The sequence below is a fragment of the Micromys minutus genome (genome assembly GCF_963924665.1).
Source record: "Micromys minutus genome assembly, chromosome: 32".
Classification (NCBI taxonomy): domain Eukaryota; kingdom Metazoa; phylum Chordata; class Mammalia; order Rodentia; family Muridae; genus Micromys; species Micromys minutus.
Window position 1 is genome coordinate 4,124,046 of NC_137967.1, and position 16,929 is coordinate 4,140,974.

General features: G+C 51.9%; 1 protein-coding gene across 1 annotated transcript in view; it reads right to left on the minus strand.

Moving 5' to 3' along the window:
• Positions 1-15,851, minus strand: part of LOC308413317 (BOS complex subunit NOMO1) — a 44,733-nt gene extending 28,882 nt beyond the window's left edge. The window contains exons 1-9 of the mRNA XM_080908244.1: positions 15,676-15,851; positions 10,716-10,805; positions 9,620-9,665; positions 6,931-7,031; positions 5,842-5,948; positions 3,410-3,482; positions 2,467-2,619; positions 1,887-2,024; positions 899-988 (exon numbers count right to left, since the gene is read on the minus strand). Of these exons, the coding sequence (XP_080764370.1) occupies positions 899-988; positions 1,887-2,024; positions 2,467-2,619; positions 3,410-3,482; positions 5,842-5,948; positions 6,931-7,031; positions 9,620-9,665; positions 10,716-10,805; positions 15,676-15,822 (945 nt within the window). The 5' untranslated portion in view covers positions 15,823-15,851. The remainder of the gene's footprint in view (positions 1-898; positions 989-1,886; positions 2,025-2,466; positions 2,620-3,409; positions 3,483-5,841; positions 5,949-6,930; positions 7,032-9,619; positions 9,666-10,715; positions 10,806-15,675) is intronic.
• Positions 15,852-16,929: the final 1,078 nt, after the last annotated feature.

The following is a 16,929-nucleotide window of genomic DNA, read 5'->3' on the forward strand; positions in this document are numbered from 1 at the left end:
ACTAGCACTACTGCAGGTGTCCCTGTGTGCTTCCTCCATACTGCAAGCTGCCAGCAGGGACCACTTGTCATCTGCTCTTAAAGACACATCGGAGTGATGAAAATGCGGTTACCATGTCTGACGAGCCTGCCCTATTACGTGGTCCATGCACTCCGGTACTCGTGTGGTTGTTACTGCCCTGGCCTTGTAACTGGTTCCCGGACTCCCAGTTACAGCTCTCCTCACCACACCTCTCCTCGGTAGCACCCAACTCAGCAGCATCAGAGGGAAGAGACCCCCAGGCTCTATGCTATCACCTCACCAAGCCTCTGCCTCCTCCTCCTTCCTTCCCCTCCTCCCCTCCCTCCTCCCCTCTACTCCAGCTTCCCTGGCCTCCTCAGTGGCTCAGACTCTCCAGGCATACTGCTGCCTGGAGACCTTTGCATTCACCACAGTTTAGGTCTAATTCACCTACTCTGCTTCAGACTGTGGCTCAGTCCCCTTCAGAGAGAACTGGCTTGAGATACAGCCCTGCAGCCCTGGCCTGAACTGCAAGGCCCTCCTTCTGTCCCAGAGGGCACTGACCGCCTTCTAACACTCTTACTAACTTGCTTATCTAGACAGGCGCTGGCTCCTCCCATTGCTAAATCCTAACTTCAGAAGGACTGTTGCCTCCTGAAACCCCCACTGCACAGAACTCGACACCTCACTGAAGGGGCAGCACTGACCAGGGCCCTAGCAAGCGCTGCAAGACGAAGGTGCTGTGTAAGAGAGGGGGTCTGTGGTACCCCAGGCTACAGCATGCGGCCCCACTCCCTCCGACAGCCGTTCTGCACAGGTGTTGATGCGGACGTGTCCCCAACACCTGTGCCCTGGGCTGGGAACCCCAACACCTGCACAGGGAACTGGGAGGCTTCACCTCGATTCTCAGGCTCTCGTGCTCCACGGTGAAGTCAAGTCTGGAAGGCGCCACGTCGAAGGTGATCCTCTCCCCTCTGTAGAACGGCACCTGCAAGGAGCAGTCTGGTGACCGGGAGCATCTTTGTCCCAACTCGGCAATCCGTGTCCGCCTGCATCTGGCAGCCTAGACAACCCACAGGCAGTCCCTGCTGGTCTAATGAGAAGCCCATGTCTTGTCTTCAGTACAGGCTGTGGACAGTGCAAACACGCTTGTGACTGTAAGTATTTCTCACTGCAGAACCGGCCGGGTGCCGGAGTGCCCGTGGGCGTCATGAGACACCTTATGGACAGGCCTAAGTCTGAAGCCAAGAGCCCATACATTTCACACACACCGGACAGAGACACGGGCTGAGAGCTGTCCTTAGATTCGAGTCTTTTAGGTCTGGGGTTTTTCAGTTTTAGGGACATCCGATCTATCCTTGCTAGGCTGAATGTCCACGGACAGGCAGCCCACATTTGGTCATTCAATATGTATTACTGGTTAGGGTCTTAAATTCCCCCAAAAGCCCATGTCCTAGCATGTCGCAGGACAGCTGTGTGACCCAAGCCATCTGGAGACAGCAGGGTCACGCTGCAGTGTCCGAAGGCTAGCCGTTCCTGTGCTACAGGCAAGCTCTTCAGAACTGCTGGGTGGTGGCACCCTCAGGAACCAGGGACGGACAGGAGGAGGTCACACGTCTCGTAACTGTCAGCATTCCCTTGTCGGTGTGTCAAAATCCCATCTTTTCTTCTCTTCTAGTTCCCTGCATTCCAGCTTTGGCCACACCCAGGCCTCACCCCCGACAGTCAGGAACTCAAACTGGGTTCTAAGATAAGCTCCGTTCCTCTGTGTTGGTGTACCTCACCAACAGCATCATTGGAGAGCTGGCTCACGCGGCACCCAGAGGGCGTGGGCTCCTGTTGAGCCTTAGTGTCCCGAACAGATAGAGCCCTGCCCACTCACTCACCACAGTGTAGCCCCCGCTCGGCAATGAATAGAAAGAAAACGAGCCGTCTTCTTTGGAGACGGCGTAGCACAGATAAACCAGGCTCTCGTCTGGGGGCTGGAACCCGGACACTGGGGACACATTGCAGCCCAGGACATCCTAAGGGAGGGAAGAAGACACTTCCATTTCCATGTGCCGACTGCCAACAACCACAAGCAAAGCCAGGCCAACTAGTAGAGGTCAGTGCCTGGGCTTCTCAAGCCGGGGACCCATGCAGGCAAATGGAACACAAATCTTCACACCCAGCTTCGGAAGTTAAAAATGAGACGTCTTCTTAGGGGAAGCGGTGAGGCTCCCCCACCACACACACGCCGAAAGAAAACGGGCCAAGGAAGCTGAGGTGATGCACCCAAGATACCACAGAGCAAGGGTGTTCGTCAGAACCTGATACTGTGTAGACCTCGTCAAAGCCAGAGCGGCCCCCACCTCTGCGGCCTCACGGTGCCGGCACTGGAGAAACCACCCACCGTGGGAGTGCTCGACCCTGGCCCTGCCTGCCACTCCCCGACCTGGTCTTGGTTCTTTATTTTTGTGTGCTTACCTCTTTGTTCACTAAGGAAGAAAAGAGAAGAAACTTCACCCCTTTCATGGGCTCCCCGTCACTGCGGACAGAGCCGGACACATTATAGCCAGCCACTATGAGGGGACCCGCCGCGTTAGCGTTAGAGTTTGTCACACGCACCGTGGTACTTGCCTAGAAAAAGAAAAGGGTCTTAGCTTCAACAGCACTAAACCCTGACAGCACAGCACGGTGGCTTACACCAGCCAGCCCAGCATTAGGAAGCTGGAGTGGGAAGATTGCTGTGAATTAGAGGCCAGCCTGGGCTACAGTCTCAGAGAGAAAGCTAGGTACTATACTATTTTAGAAACTGGCCTTTATAGGATAGGTTCAAACACTTATAACCTTTTAAATATTCTTCGGGCTTTTCTTTGTTTGGAGACAGGGTCTCACTCTATAACCAAGGTTGGTCTAGAACTCACTATACATGTAGCCCAGGCTAGCCAGAAACCTCACAGCAATCCTGTTTAGCATCCCAAGACCTAGAATTACAGGTGTGGGCTGTCACTGCTGCTAACAGCTCAGCCGCTTTTGATTAAAAGTTCAGATACAAAGCAGAAAAGTTGAAATTTTAAACCAAAGAAGAAATCACTGCTTTTTCTTTCCTGGAAATAAAACAGAAGCCTGGCACACAGGGTATGATGGTTCACAGCCCACCCCACACCCCCCAACAGTCATATGGCTGTTTAAGAGATGGCTCCCCTCGGGTGTGCGGACATCAGGCCTCTAGACTAGTTAGCATGTTTATAGATTTCTGTTCTTGACCGGAAAACAACAAACATTCCCTGGGAACTCCTGGTGTAGACTTTGCTCAATGCAGTGACAGTGGTGGGTGGGGGACTTTATAAAAACCACCACCCAGCAAGGAATCCGCCGAGGTGGCACCGCCACAGTGGCACCACCGCAGCCATGGGTCAAAGGTCACCTCCTTCAGCGCCCAGGTTGGGTGAGTTGCAAGGATTTCATAATCTCCGGGAAGAACTTTGAAAAACGAAAACCTGAAAGACACAAAACAAGGCCCACTTAGCCAAGTTTTAGACAGGGACCAGGTGGGGGATTGCGGCGAGCCTCCAAGGGCGGCTCAGTCCAGTTCTGTCCAAAGCCACTCAGAGCGCTCCCCATGTGCCAGGAAGGAGAGCTTCTCTGTGCACTCAGAGGGCCGACAACCCGAGTCCTGGCATAAGCTCACAATCAGCGGGTTTGACCGCCAGGAACGGGAAAGAGAGGAAACGGAGGAAAAGACAGTTAAAAGCCGAGGAGGAGGAGGAGGAGGAGGAGGAGGAGCGGTGAGGGAGGAAGCGAGCAGACCCCAGGCTGGGAGCTAACACAGCCGACACTAAAGCCGAAATTCCTGTATTCCGGAGGCTGAGGCAGGAGAGTTGAAAATTCAAGGGTGAGCACTAAGAGAGGTGTCTCAGCTGCTAAGAGCACTGACTGTTCTTCCTGGGCACCGGGGTTTGGTTCCTTAGCTCCCGGTTCCAGGAGAGCCAATGCCCTCCTGCCTTCCACATGCACCAGGCATACAAGAACTGCACGGGCAGACGCGCAGCCTATGCACCACACGCATCAATTAAAATAAAAAATTCGAGGCCAGCCTGGACTACACTGGGATGCTGTCTCCAGAAATAAAAGAAAAAAGCCAGACAAATAAGAAATAAAAGACGACACCGCGTATGCTGTTGACTTGACATCTGGCTCCTGTAGAAAAGGTTAGATCTGCGGCCACCTGTTGTCTGAACAAGAGCTGAACAAGCCGTCAGCCGAAGAGCAGAGTTCTAGACACTACAGGCAAACTAAGGCCACGGCCGGCTGAGCTGGGGCAGCAAACACTACAGCCAGAGTCCTAGCAAGCTCAACCTGAACGAGGCCCTGCCAGTTCCGAATTACTCTGAAGCTAATTCTGGCACAAGGAACTTACTAAAGGCAGCATTTGTGCTCTCCCATGGCCTCTGGCTTTGTTAAGATTTAGCCTTTCTACGTCCTGTGTCCCCACGTGTGCTCTAAGCATCGCAAAGGAGCTCGGGAAGATTAAGGTGGCTCCAGGAAAGCCTGCAACAACCTCAGCAGGGGCGTCCCTCGTTTGAACATCAGAACCCCCAAATCCAGGACTTTTTGAGTACCAATATTATGCCACGAAAGTGGAAAATTCTAGACCAGGAAACTGCTTCGTGTAATACTGATGTGGAGTTCTGTTTGAGTGGTTTCAGCCTGCATACTTCAGATGTGCAGCAGACGTAAATGAAGCTCGTGTTCAGAGGTGAGGCCCGTCCCTGAAGGTACAGGTATTGAAGTCCTGGTTCTTCAGTGCAGAACTTCTTCCCAGAGGAGAAGCCCTGGGAAGGGACTGGGTCACGAGGGCTTTGGCCTAAATCAGCAGCTCCTCCTGCGGACCAGCAGAGGGTGGGATAAACTACTGGGAGGTAGTGGAGACCATGATGAGAGGGTCCTTGCTGCAGAAGTGTGCTGCCTGGGCCAGGGGCCCAGGAAAAGGATGGCTAAGTGACCATGGTCTGAAACCATGAGCCAGACAGAATATCCACTGAGAAACTAAGACAGTGCATGTGTGAAAACACAGCAAATTCAAGAAAATCTCACATCGGAAGTCCTTCTGGTCCCAAGGACCTGGCTGAGGGACACTCAGCCTGGGCTGAGCCATGAAGAAACACAGCCCTGGGCTCCTTCAGTTCAGGACCAGGCTCCAATCAAGAAGCCAGTTTTTAGTTTGGGTAACACACCAGGAGCTGACTAGGAACTTCAGCTACAGTTTCGGGTGGACTTTGTAAAGCATGTTCTAAATGGTTCCAGCAGCACCAGCTCCAATAATTCCGGTATCAGCCCTCACGTCTGCTAGTGGTTACGGCTGAACCCTCCCACTTCAAAGTCAACTCAACAGCCCGTTACGTTTCATTCCGCAGGATTAGCTTAATACCCATCAGGCCCAACTACCGAACGGTTTCCTTGTAAATGATAAAGTGTGGTCAGCAACCATTTACTAAGTGCCACGCTGCACAGAGACAAGTACTGTCTTCCCTGTGACCTTCAGCAACAAGTTAGAGAAACAAAGCACAGAGAGGTGACTTGTCCCAAGTCCAAGAGCAAACAGAGGCACCCCAATTCAACCCTGGCTTTCGGGCTCCAAAGCCTAAGCGTGCCCCAGGTCTGGAGCATGGCCTTTACAGTCAATAGCTGGTAATCAATCGCCCAGCTGATAATCAATCACATTGCATCACATCATGAGGAGCGTGGGTTCGAAAAGCATGAATTTTCTTAAGAGGCCAGATGAGGATCCCAGCCCGGAACCCCTCAAACCCAAATCTCCCGACATGCCTGCCACAGCCTGGTCTGGCTGCTACTCACTTTCCTCCAGGCTGTGTGACTGTGGACTGGATCTTCGAGTCGGCGCCGGTGCTTCTCAGGGATACCTGGACTCCTGCGGGGCCCAGGGGCTGCCCTTTGCTGAGGACCTGTGAGAAGGAGGTCGTTAGGACCCAGCGGGCAGTTCCTGAGGTCCCTCAGGAGGAAAGAGTTTAGTGTGTTCTTCTGCTCCCCAAGTGGCGCCTAAATCATTTTCCTTTTTGGGTCAAGAGCCTATTTGAAGAGGAAGTAGTCAGGGAACCTTTGAGAGGGGACAGTGACAGTAAAATACTGTCCCACTGAATCTAAGATGGAGGCTGTTCAGCGAAGGGCTGAGGTGCACTCTCGCAGAGGTCTGGAGCGAGGGTCCCAGCATCTATATTAGGCAGCTTGTAACTACTGTGACTAACTCCAGCTCCAGGGGAGCCCCACGCCTCTGGCTCTAAACACACGCACACTCACACATACATATCCACACATAGTTAAAGCTAAAGTAGGACTTGAAAAAGAAAAGCATCACTATTTCACAAATCTCTAAGAAAGAAAACATACCCAAGATCCCCTCTTCCAGCAAGAAAACCCACGCATGAAACAGAGCTCAGGGCCTCACTCTCAACACAAAGGAGGACTTGGGAATCTACACACTGGTGGTACCCGGCAGCACAGAGACCTCATCCCTACTTGGCCTGGGCGGAAGGAAGAAGGCGAACGCTAGGGAGGATGGAAAAGAAGGCACTCACACAGCAGCATACACTCCACTAGCCACCCACAGACTCCCATACCTCAAGGAGTCCTCCCCCGACTGGTTCCAAGGGAAGGAGGCAGAAGACACACAAAGCCTGAGGAGGAGCAACCTCTGGCTGGAACTTCCCCGGAAGGAGCTGAGGCTCCCTAACACAGCAAGCATAGCAACCCAGGCCCTGGGCGCCCCGCCCTCTCCTTCCACACCCCACCTCAGGACAGCCTCCACTTTCAAGCTGACTACACACACCGCGGACCTCTGAAACTCTGTGGGTGACCTATGGGCGCAGGAGCCCCCTTTCTATGAGGCAGAGCAATGTGGATAAGGGCGGACAGAGCCAGGAGCCAAACCTTTCCGTTCACAGAGAAGCCAGTGAACACGAAGTTGATGTCCCCGCCCTTTGTGCAGACATCGCTCACACCGTCCACGTGCAGCTCCACATTGGTTGGCTCTGGGGGGAGATCAGGAAAGGAGCGGTAGGGACAAGAGACGCATGGCAGTGTGTGCAGACTCCTCTACATGTTTCTATGTGCAATGCCCTCATTTGACCAGAGCTAAAACAAAGGCAGAAGTAATACAGGAGTGTGTGCCTACGCCTGCGAAGGCTAAGCTGTCAATGGTGGTTGTCTTCCTCCATAGCTTACTTCGGAGGCCGGTCTCTCACTGGACCTGGCGCGCATCCACCTGCCTCAGCCGAGTGGCCGTCAGCACAGGACCCTCTCTCTCCTCTGACCCCAGCCCTAGGTTACAGTTACATGCTGCCGTGCTTGGCTCTGACACGAATCTGAACCCAGATCCTCAGGTCTATGCAAGAAGCGCCTTACCAACTGAGCCATTCCCCAGCCCCAAAGCATTTACTATGTCCCAGGCACCGAGGCCAGTGCATTCAACCCTTCCGGAGATTTTACTGAGGCGGAAGCTGAGGCATGAGAAGGTCGAGGATCTTTCTACAGAGCATGTGACAGTTCCAATGTGATCGTGTAAGCTGGTCCCATATCTAACAGTCCAACAGCTCCGTGACAACAGAAACCACACGGGGAGGACCTGAGCCATGCAGGGTAAGGGGACAAGGACAAAAGAAGAGATTGCCCTGACCATACTCTTGCCACATATGTGTACACACACACACACACACACACACACACACACACACACACACCTCCCCTCTGACAGAACTTCCAACCCCTCACAAGTACAGTGTGGAGTGAGTCTCCCCCATCCTTCAATGTTAACACAATGTTTTCCTTAGGAAACCGAAAGGCTCACCACACTAGAAATAAAAGTTGAGCTTTTAAAACACTAGAGAAGGCTGAGGAGACGGATGGGGAGGTCGGTGAGGCACCTGCCACCGAAGCGTGAGGACCTGAGTCTGACCCCCAGCAGCACCTACAGCTCAGCAGCGCACAGCATGCATCTGTAGCCCCAGAACTGAAGAGAGGGACACAGGTTCGCTGGGGCTCAGTGGCTGACCAGTGAGCTCCGGGCTCAGGGAGAAGGCCTGTCTCAAAACTGAGGAGGGGAGTGGCTGAGGAAGACACCAGATATCAACCTCTGGTCTCCACATACATACATGTGTACCTACACAGACAGACAGACAGACAGCCACACACACACACACACACACACACACACACACACACCTCCGTCAGGCTGGCCTACGAGCCAGTCTGTTGAGCATTTTCTTGACTAATGGTTGAAGTGGGTGGCATCACCCCTGGGAGGATGTATGAGAAACTGCATTACAAATCCGCAGAACAAGGCAGGGAGAACTATTGTGTGGCGTTCCTCCATGGCCTCGGCCTCAGCTCCAGCCCTGACTTCCCAGAGAGTGCGCTGAAGTTAACCCTGTCCTCCTCAAGTTGCTTTTGGTTATGGGGCTTTGGCACAGCAACAGAAACCCTAACTAAGACACGCATGTGCACACAGAATTCTATACAGCGAAGGAAATGGCTTAGAGTCACACATAAAGCACGTGAGCATCCTAAACAAGACCGGAAGAAACCAGACACAGAAATCAGCCTGTGTGATCTCACTGAGTCCAGGCTCAAAACAAAATGCACCTGCACAGAGCAGAGCGCCTCGGGCTCTGATCACAGTGACTCGGGGAGCTGGGCCAGAGGATTATAGGATCAAGGCCAGCCTGGACAACTTAACGATGCCCTGTATCAAAATGAAGAAAATCCAAAAGCAGATATACTAAGAGGACTGGAGACATCACATACGTAAGAGTTCAGTCCCTAACACAGAAAGAAAACCGGAGCCCCTGTCACTCTAGGTGAGGACAGTCATCTGCGCGCTGCAGGAGATGACTGGGCACAGCGGTGGCCTCCCGTGGCGCTAACAACTCTGCCACACAATCTGCCAGTTAGCCAGGTGTGCTCGCTTTGCAAAAACTTAGCTCCATTAAAATATCTGCATGACCCTGGTACATTCACTGCTTGTATCTGGAAGTGTCATTCAATGAGAAGGGCTGGCTAGAGGGAGCAGAAGGCCAGCCAAGCCAGAAAAATGGCCGAAGCTCCCAGGGGGTCAGTCAGGCTGTCCCCCTGCAGCTTCCTGGCTCCAAACCTTGATGAAATAGGGCTTCCCTGGAGAAAAAAGCTGCAGGGGCCCTTTTGTCATGGTCAGAAATCTCAAGAGGCCACAGACTCTAGACAAGAACCATCCACGATGCCACCATCTCCAGCCCCATATAGATCCGGACCCTACTACCAAATCTTACGATGTTCAAACACTTCCTTTAGTTTGGGGGTGGGGCAGATACAGTTGCACACATCTGTAAGCTCAATCCCATGAAGCTGACATAAGAAAACACTAGGTCTGAGGCTAGCTTGGGCTACACATGAGACCCCAAAACAACAAACAGCCCCGGTCCCGGTACTGGGACTGGAAGAAGGCCACGGTTCTTGCGTGTAGCCTGCCCGATGAACTGACTCTACCAAAGCTGTTCTCCCAGAGAGAGGGACTAGAGACCAGGGGGGGTCTATGGGCAAATGACCTGTCAGTGTGCAGTGTGGTCCCCTGTCCCAGCTCACTTACCAAAACTCCAGCCTAGGGGAGGTTCAATCTTCAGGATGAAATCCCCCTGCAAGGAAAGCCAAGAAAGATGAAGGCAGGAGACCGGGAGGCCCTGGGTAGACAGTGAGGTGTAATTCATTCACCCTGAAATAAAATCCTACACCAGGCTCCTCAAAACGGCACCCACTGGATTCCAGGGCTGAAGCTGGGCACCCAGAAGTTTCCATCTCGCAACAGGGAGACGGCCATGTGCAAACCCATTTCTTTCTTTCTTTCTTTTTTTAAATACTTATTTATTTTATTTATATGAGTACACTGTAGCTGTCTCCAGAGATGGCTGTGAGCCACCATGTGGTTGCTGGGATTTGAACTCAGGACCTCTGGAAGAGCAGTCAGTGCTCTTAGCCGCGGAGCCATCTCTCCAACCCCGGAAGCCCATTTCTAAAGGCTGGGGTTGTCGACATGTCACCGTGGATACAGAGCTCACTGTGCAAGCTTGGCAGCCTGCATCCAATCCCTGGAACCCACAGGATGGTAAAAGGATGGAACCAGCTCCCAAAGGTCGCTTTCTGTCTGTCTGTTCCTCTTTCTCCCTCTCCCCCTGGCCCCCAAATACTCACACATGCTCACACATGCACGCGCACATGCATGGGCACATGTGAGCACACACACACACACACACACACACACACACACACACACACACACACACACGCACACACCATGGCAGACAGACTGTACCCACTCCCACTCTCTACACACTAAATAAATAAACAAACAGATAAATAAATGGGTGTTTTTGAAACATTTCTTAAAAGAAAACACGAGATTCTATGGACTCCCGCAGCGCCAAGAACACCCAGACCCCCCCCATAAGCTGCCTGTAGCACCCCCTCTGCGAAGGGACCGGCTGGAGACACTGAAAGCCTGCCAGAGGCGTGTAGCCCCACTGAGCCCGCTCAGCCGCTGGTCAGCTGCGCTCCACTGACCTTTCTGATAAGAATGCTGGCTCGAGGAAGAAAGGCCGTGCTCCTGGCCACCACTGTCGCTTGGGCACGCTAAATTATTTCCTATCATAAAAGTCACTCGTAAAGACTGAAGTCCCTCCGCCTCTTACCTTATCATACAAGGGGATCATAAAGTAGCCGTTGTTAGGAGCACAGTCCGTCTGGTATTTCAAAGTCCCATGCCTGGTGTATAACTTTATCTGGAAAGTAAGGGAAAAAAAACCCTAAGGTTCTAACACCGGCTTAGAGAATAGGTTAGCACAGGACGCCTGCATGCAGTCTATTGGCCCGTGTTTGCTGAGCACCTATTACAGGCTGGCTGCTAAAACAGCTGGGGGGTGGGGGCTCAGAAAGAAGACGGGGAACCCCAGAATAATGTTATTCATGTTCTTCTTGTTGAAACCACCTTCAATCTGTCCCCAAAGACTTGTTTCCTGAAGCTTTTCAGTTTGCTTTGGTGGTTGTCTCTATTTTGTTTCTGTAAATTTCTGAGCCTAAAACCTTCTAATTTTGCTATTAGCAAGGTACCCTGTCCCTCGGCCCCACACCAGCACAATTTAGAAGCAAGGACTAATCAGGAGGCAGACTCCTACGCAGGTCTGGGATGAACACTAGAGCCTGCCTTCTTAGGCCCAAATGATTCTAGATGCGTAGAGAAATAGTCACTGCCATCCTCTGATCAAGGACTGATACAAAAGATCCCCAAGGCCTTCGCTCTCCCCAAGACCTGCGTCCGGCAACTTCTGCACCCGAAGCCTCTGTAGGCACAAACTGCTCAGCGAACGGCACAAAGCCATACCAGGGTCTCCCCTGTGAGGGTGCCCTTGACAAAGCCACGATAACCTCCAGAGGCTGGGCCTTGCTTCAGCGTGGTTGGGCAGACTCACAGCAACAGGGTAAGCACCAATTCAGACTCAGAAAGAAAAAAAATCATCCTCTATTTAATCTCTCTCTGAAGGAAAAAGCCACCTCACAGCATCAGCCAGAGAGTTACAGGCAGACTCCCTGAGCTGCCCCGAGAGGCTCAGGGACTCCGAGCCTCAGTTTCCCAGTCTGTAGAGACACATGCGGGTCAGACTACGTCAGAGAGCCTGACCTGTAAAACATGAATGTTGGGGCTGGAGAGCTGCTCAACCACAAAGAGCCTGCAGCTCTTGCAGAGGGCCTGAGTTCATTTCCGGCTCTAGGGGATCCAATGCCCACCGCCAGCCTCAAAGGGCACTGCCCACATGGGCACACAGCTACATACAGATACACATAAGCACAGTTTTTTAAAGTGACCTTCTATGGCAAAAATAGACACAAACCAAAGGAGTCTCGGGAAACATAAGCAGCCCGGGGTGCCCACGGGCAATGAGTACGACTTACAGCCCACACAGCCACCCGTCTGCTTAGTACCCAGGTATTCAGTTCAGCGTAAAAATGAATTTGCTCTAGGTCATAAAGAAATTCAGATGCACAGAGGATCAAAAGGCTGCACCCAAGGCAGTTCACCTAAGCCATGCCCTGCAGCTTAAAGATGGCTCATCAGGAGAAATATTTGAGGTGGGGGGGGTGTGTATGTGTTGAGGTATGTGTGTGTATGTGTGTTGGGGTATGTGTGTGTGTGTGTGTGTTGGTGTGTGTGTGTGTGTGTGTGTGTGTTGAAGTATGTGTGAGTATGTGTGTTGGGGTATGTGAGTCTGTGTGTGTGTTGGGGTGTGTGTGTGTTAAACCAACTTCAGGTGCCACTCCTTCAGAGCTGTCCACCTTCTCTGTTGAGACAGGGTCTCTCAAAGGCCTGGAACTCACTGAGTAGGCTAGGCCAGCCTTTTCTTTTTAATCACAAGGGCTCTGGGGATGGAACTTGAGCAAGCACTTCACTGAACCATCCCCCAAATCCAAGAACCCAGTTTTGATATGAAATCTGACTGCTGCACCACCAGAACCTGTAATTCTTTAACATTTACTTTTATGTAAATGAGAATTCTGCATATTACTTTTATGTAAATGAGTATTCTGCATAGGTGCCTGAGCACCATGTGGTTGCCTGATGCCGGCAGAAGCCAGAAGAGGGCGTCGGATCCCTTGGAACTGAAGTTACAGATGGTCGGAGTTACGGATGGTTGTAGACATTCATGTGGGTACTGAGAACTGACTCAGGTTTCTTGCAAGTGTATTGTGTACTTCTAACCACTGAGCAAAGCCATCTCTCCAGCCCCTAAAGTCTCCTTTTTAGTTCTACGGGCTACTATTAAAGGACAGAATGTGAAAGCCCAGAGCTTCGTCTAGTCCCTTTACCACACTAGGATCCCCCATCTGGGACAAGCCTTTGGTGTATGCAGATACACAGCTGTTGAAGGAAGGCACTTCGGCAGAAACAGATGGAAGATGGCTAAAATGGGTGACAGGAGAGGAACCAGACATGGCTGCATAAGCCCTGCAGGCCTAGCACCTGGGAGGCCAGGCAGGAGGGTCAGAAGTTCCAGACGGCCTGGGCATGCCTCAAAAGAAAAAGGGAAAAAGGGGGTGGGGGAAAGAATCAACGAAGATGAGGAGGAGATGGAGGATAAAGACTGTGAAAAACCAATAATATTTACATGTTATGGAATACACTATGTTGGTAAACTGTCACATACTGTTTGAGCTCACTGAGAAGCTGGCTGTGGGGGTAGTGATGTCCTTTCTCCATGTCCGACCTAAACAAACTTGTTTCAAAGTGTCTTCCAAGGACTTGGCTGGCCCCATCCCTGTGACAGGGAGGGAAGAGAACAGCAAAATACCCCAAAAGTAAACCATCTCTGAGCACAGCTAGAAGGTGAGCCATTCCCAACAGATGTTACTACTGCTCATCCCACTGTATGAAAGTACCTGGGGAAGCTGCAAGTTCAGAGGTGGGATACTCAGACATGGAGAGAAAGCTCAATCAGGCCTCCAGCTGATACCTCAGTTCCCCCAGTCAGTTTTTGCTAGATGCTGTAAGCACCCGATTATGAGGATGCCCTCCCATGTCCAGGGATCCCTCTGTATTGAGGAGTCCAGCTGAATTCTTCCGTCAGCAGATGTTGCTGATGTTGCAGATGCTCAATTTGATGGTGCTTTGCTATCTGTGCATCTGCTAGTTGCCATTTTATTATTTTACTTTGGCTTGCTACATTGTAACCATACCTTTGGCTAGTTCTTTTTCCCCCAGCCTTCTCTACCCCTTTCCTTCCATCCTTTCAACCCCTAACACTAGATAGGAGAAAAAATATGATAGAGGGGAGGGGGGCGGGGGAGGTCACTGTTAGACTACTTCCTGCTGATTGCGGGTGACTAACCAGTTCGTTGGGGCAAGTCTGATCTTCACTGTCTAAAACAAGCAACCAACCACCCACCTCTCATGGCCCTAGCATTTCTACACCCTCTAAAGAGCCCCCAGAATTACAAACGTCACACACTCATAGAAACTATCTGCAGCTGGCAAAATTTGTCCTGCTAGCGCATGAGACAAATCATAGTCAGATTGGGACTGGGGACAAGGGACAATCTGAAGCAGCCCCATATCCCACGCCTGGGATTAAAATAAAAACATGGAATTTTTTTTTTTGTGTTTTGAAAAACAAAATCCTCACTATACTATGTATTTAAGAAGCCCATTAGTTCAAAAGCGAAAGCATGGCCACCATACTTCTCCCTGGACCATCTTTTGTGAAGTACGGATCAGGAAAGGTCAACGTAACTCTATGTGGAGATTACACACATGAAATGCCTGATGTTGTAAGCAGAGATTACAAAAGGATGAGTTGCCTCAGAGAGGAGGACACGGAGCCCTGAGGCTGGGACAGCGCAGTTCACAATGGACCACAAATGGACCTACTCTCTGCTCTCTTAAGCCCTGTTAGTACTTAGGGGTGAGGGCAGCCCTGACTGCCCTCTCCTTCCTCCCAAAACTGAAGGAAGCTCAAGCTGAAAAGCCTTCCAGATGCCCAGTGCTGCAAAGCCAGGCAATCCTGGTGACAGGTCCCCAGCAATTCCTAGGAGCCCTTAAGAGAAACAAACAAACAAACAAACCAGAAAAGAAACCAGGGTAGAAGGAACCAGGGCATCTATCACGGTGGGAAAAGGAAGTAAGGCTGTGCAGAGTTCAAAGCCAGCCTTGGGTATGTTGTGAATTTGAGGCCAGCCTAGGCTACCTGAGATCTTGTCTCAAAAAATTAGAAAAGAAAATATAAACCAGCGAGGGGCAGTACACAGAGGGCCTGGAAGATGGCAACAGATCCTCCGCCTTGGGAAATCACGCTTCTGGGTCCTACTACCTCTAACACCATCTCACAGGTACAGACTGGGGTTTGGAGAAAGGCTAAGCCCACAGGACTTCAGGGTGGAGACAGCTTCTCACCTTTTTCCCCAGTTCCAAGTGGCATGCTAAAGGTGACCACTGGGATAGCTCAAAGGGCTCAGGTGCCCTTCTCTTTGGCACCCTACATTTCTCTCCCTGGGACAGCTGTCTTTACCTCTTCCCATCTCCTTGCCTTCTCTGGCGGCACTATTACCTCCCTTGGGAAAAATCTGGCCTAGCTCTCTCTCCAGTCCCCAGGGTCTACCTCTGCCCAACCCCCTCTTCTCACAGGCTTTCTGGGTCAGAATCCCGCCGGGCTGATAACTATTTCACATTAACTTTCGACTCAGTCAAAAAATAGCTTCACAGATCTCTAGTATAATTCCACCTATGCAAGGTGCCTGGCAACTTTAAAACGGAGAGCTGGGGTAGGGGAGGCAGCTTCGCATTCCCAGAGGTCGTTACACTGTTCCGTGCCAGGACTTAGCGCTGGGAATCGATCCTCTTTAAATGCACCCCAGGGAGGAAGGATGGAGGAGCGATAAGTCCGAATGTTGGGGTTTGGAGTACGGAGAGTGACACGTGTGGTTTCCAAGTTCTGCAATATGGGTTGGGAGGATCAGAGTTTCAGGGGTCCTGGTATGGGGGAGCCCAGGGTCGGGCACACCCTCTTGGCCCCTCGCTCCTCCGCGCGGCTGGGGAAGGGTGCAGAGCAGCCGAGAGCCTGGCCAGGGGTCACACAGCCCACCCGGCCACGCGCGGTGGCTCACCTCGATGAGCGAGTAGTTGATCTCCACGTCCGACTTCACGAAACCCCCGCAGCCTACCACGATGTCCTCGGAACCGATCGCTCGCCCCGCGCCGCTCAGCAGCAGCAGCAGCAGCAGCAGCGCCCCGGCACACCGGCTCGCACGCATGGCCCGGCCTCCGCGTGCCTACCCTCCGCAACCCGCCCGGTCCCGCCCCTCACACCGCACGCAGCCGGCTCCTTCCTCCTCCTCCTCGCTGGGCTGACAAGTCCAGGACCCGCCCCGGAGCTGCTCTGCGCAGGCGCGCCGCGGCCCTGCGCCCACGCCCCTAAGAAAGACCGACCTGACACCCGCTCCGCGGGGAGCGACAGCCGCTTGCGCCTCTGGCGTCCTGGAGGACTCTGCGCAGCCTCTGGAAGGAACAGCCCAGACAGGCTTCCACTTCAGATCCTGTGTCTCGGCTGAGAGCGTTTTGTTGATTGATGTATTCAACGAGTCCCAAGTCTTTTAGACTCACATATTCCACGCCAGACGTAATTTCTAAAGGCCCTTTAGAAATGTGTTACTTAGCCAGTGCTTGACTATATATTAAAATCTCGTTTTAGCCGGACAAGTCTAATACTTGCCTGAACTACAGAGCAAACTTAAAACCAACCTGGACAACTTTAGAGACTGTCTGAAAATAAGATATAATATATTTTAGAGGGTTGGGTGAATAGCTCGGTGCATTCCCTAGCAAGGCCCTAAATTTGCTCCCCACCATGGGCACACATGTAAGTTGGGTATAACTTATAATCAGTCAGCCATCTGAGGCAGGGGATCTCCCATGAGTCCTAAGCCTGCTTTGTTTTAGGGTGAAATGTTATGTAGATATCTGTTAAATCCATTTGGATCATAACCTCTATTAGTTTCATTGTGTCTCTGTTTAATTTCTGTTTCAATGACTTGTCCATTGGTGAGAGTGGGGTGTTGAAGTCCCCCACTATTATTGTGTGGGGTTTGATGTGTTTAGAGCTTTAGGGATTACTAGGGTAACCAGAAGGTAAGGGTAGGGGGTGTCCTGGGTTGATGGCAGTCAGTAAAGTGTTTGTCTCACTATCAATCATAAGGATCTGAGTTTGACCCCACCCCCACCCCAGAACCATGCCAGACATAGTGGCCAGCACGGGCAACCTCAGCACTGGAGACTGGGGGACCCCTGGGCTCGCTGTCTAGTCGAACGGAAAAACGAGGAGAAGCTCTGTCACCTTCCTTCCTCACAATGATACGCCAGGC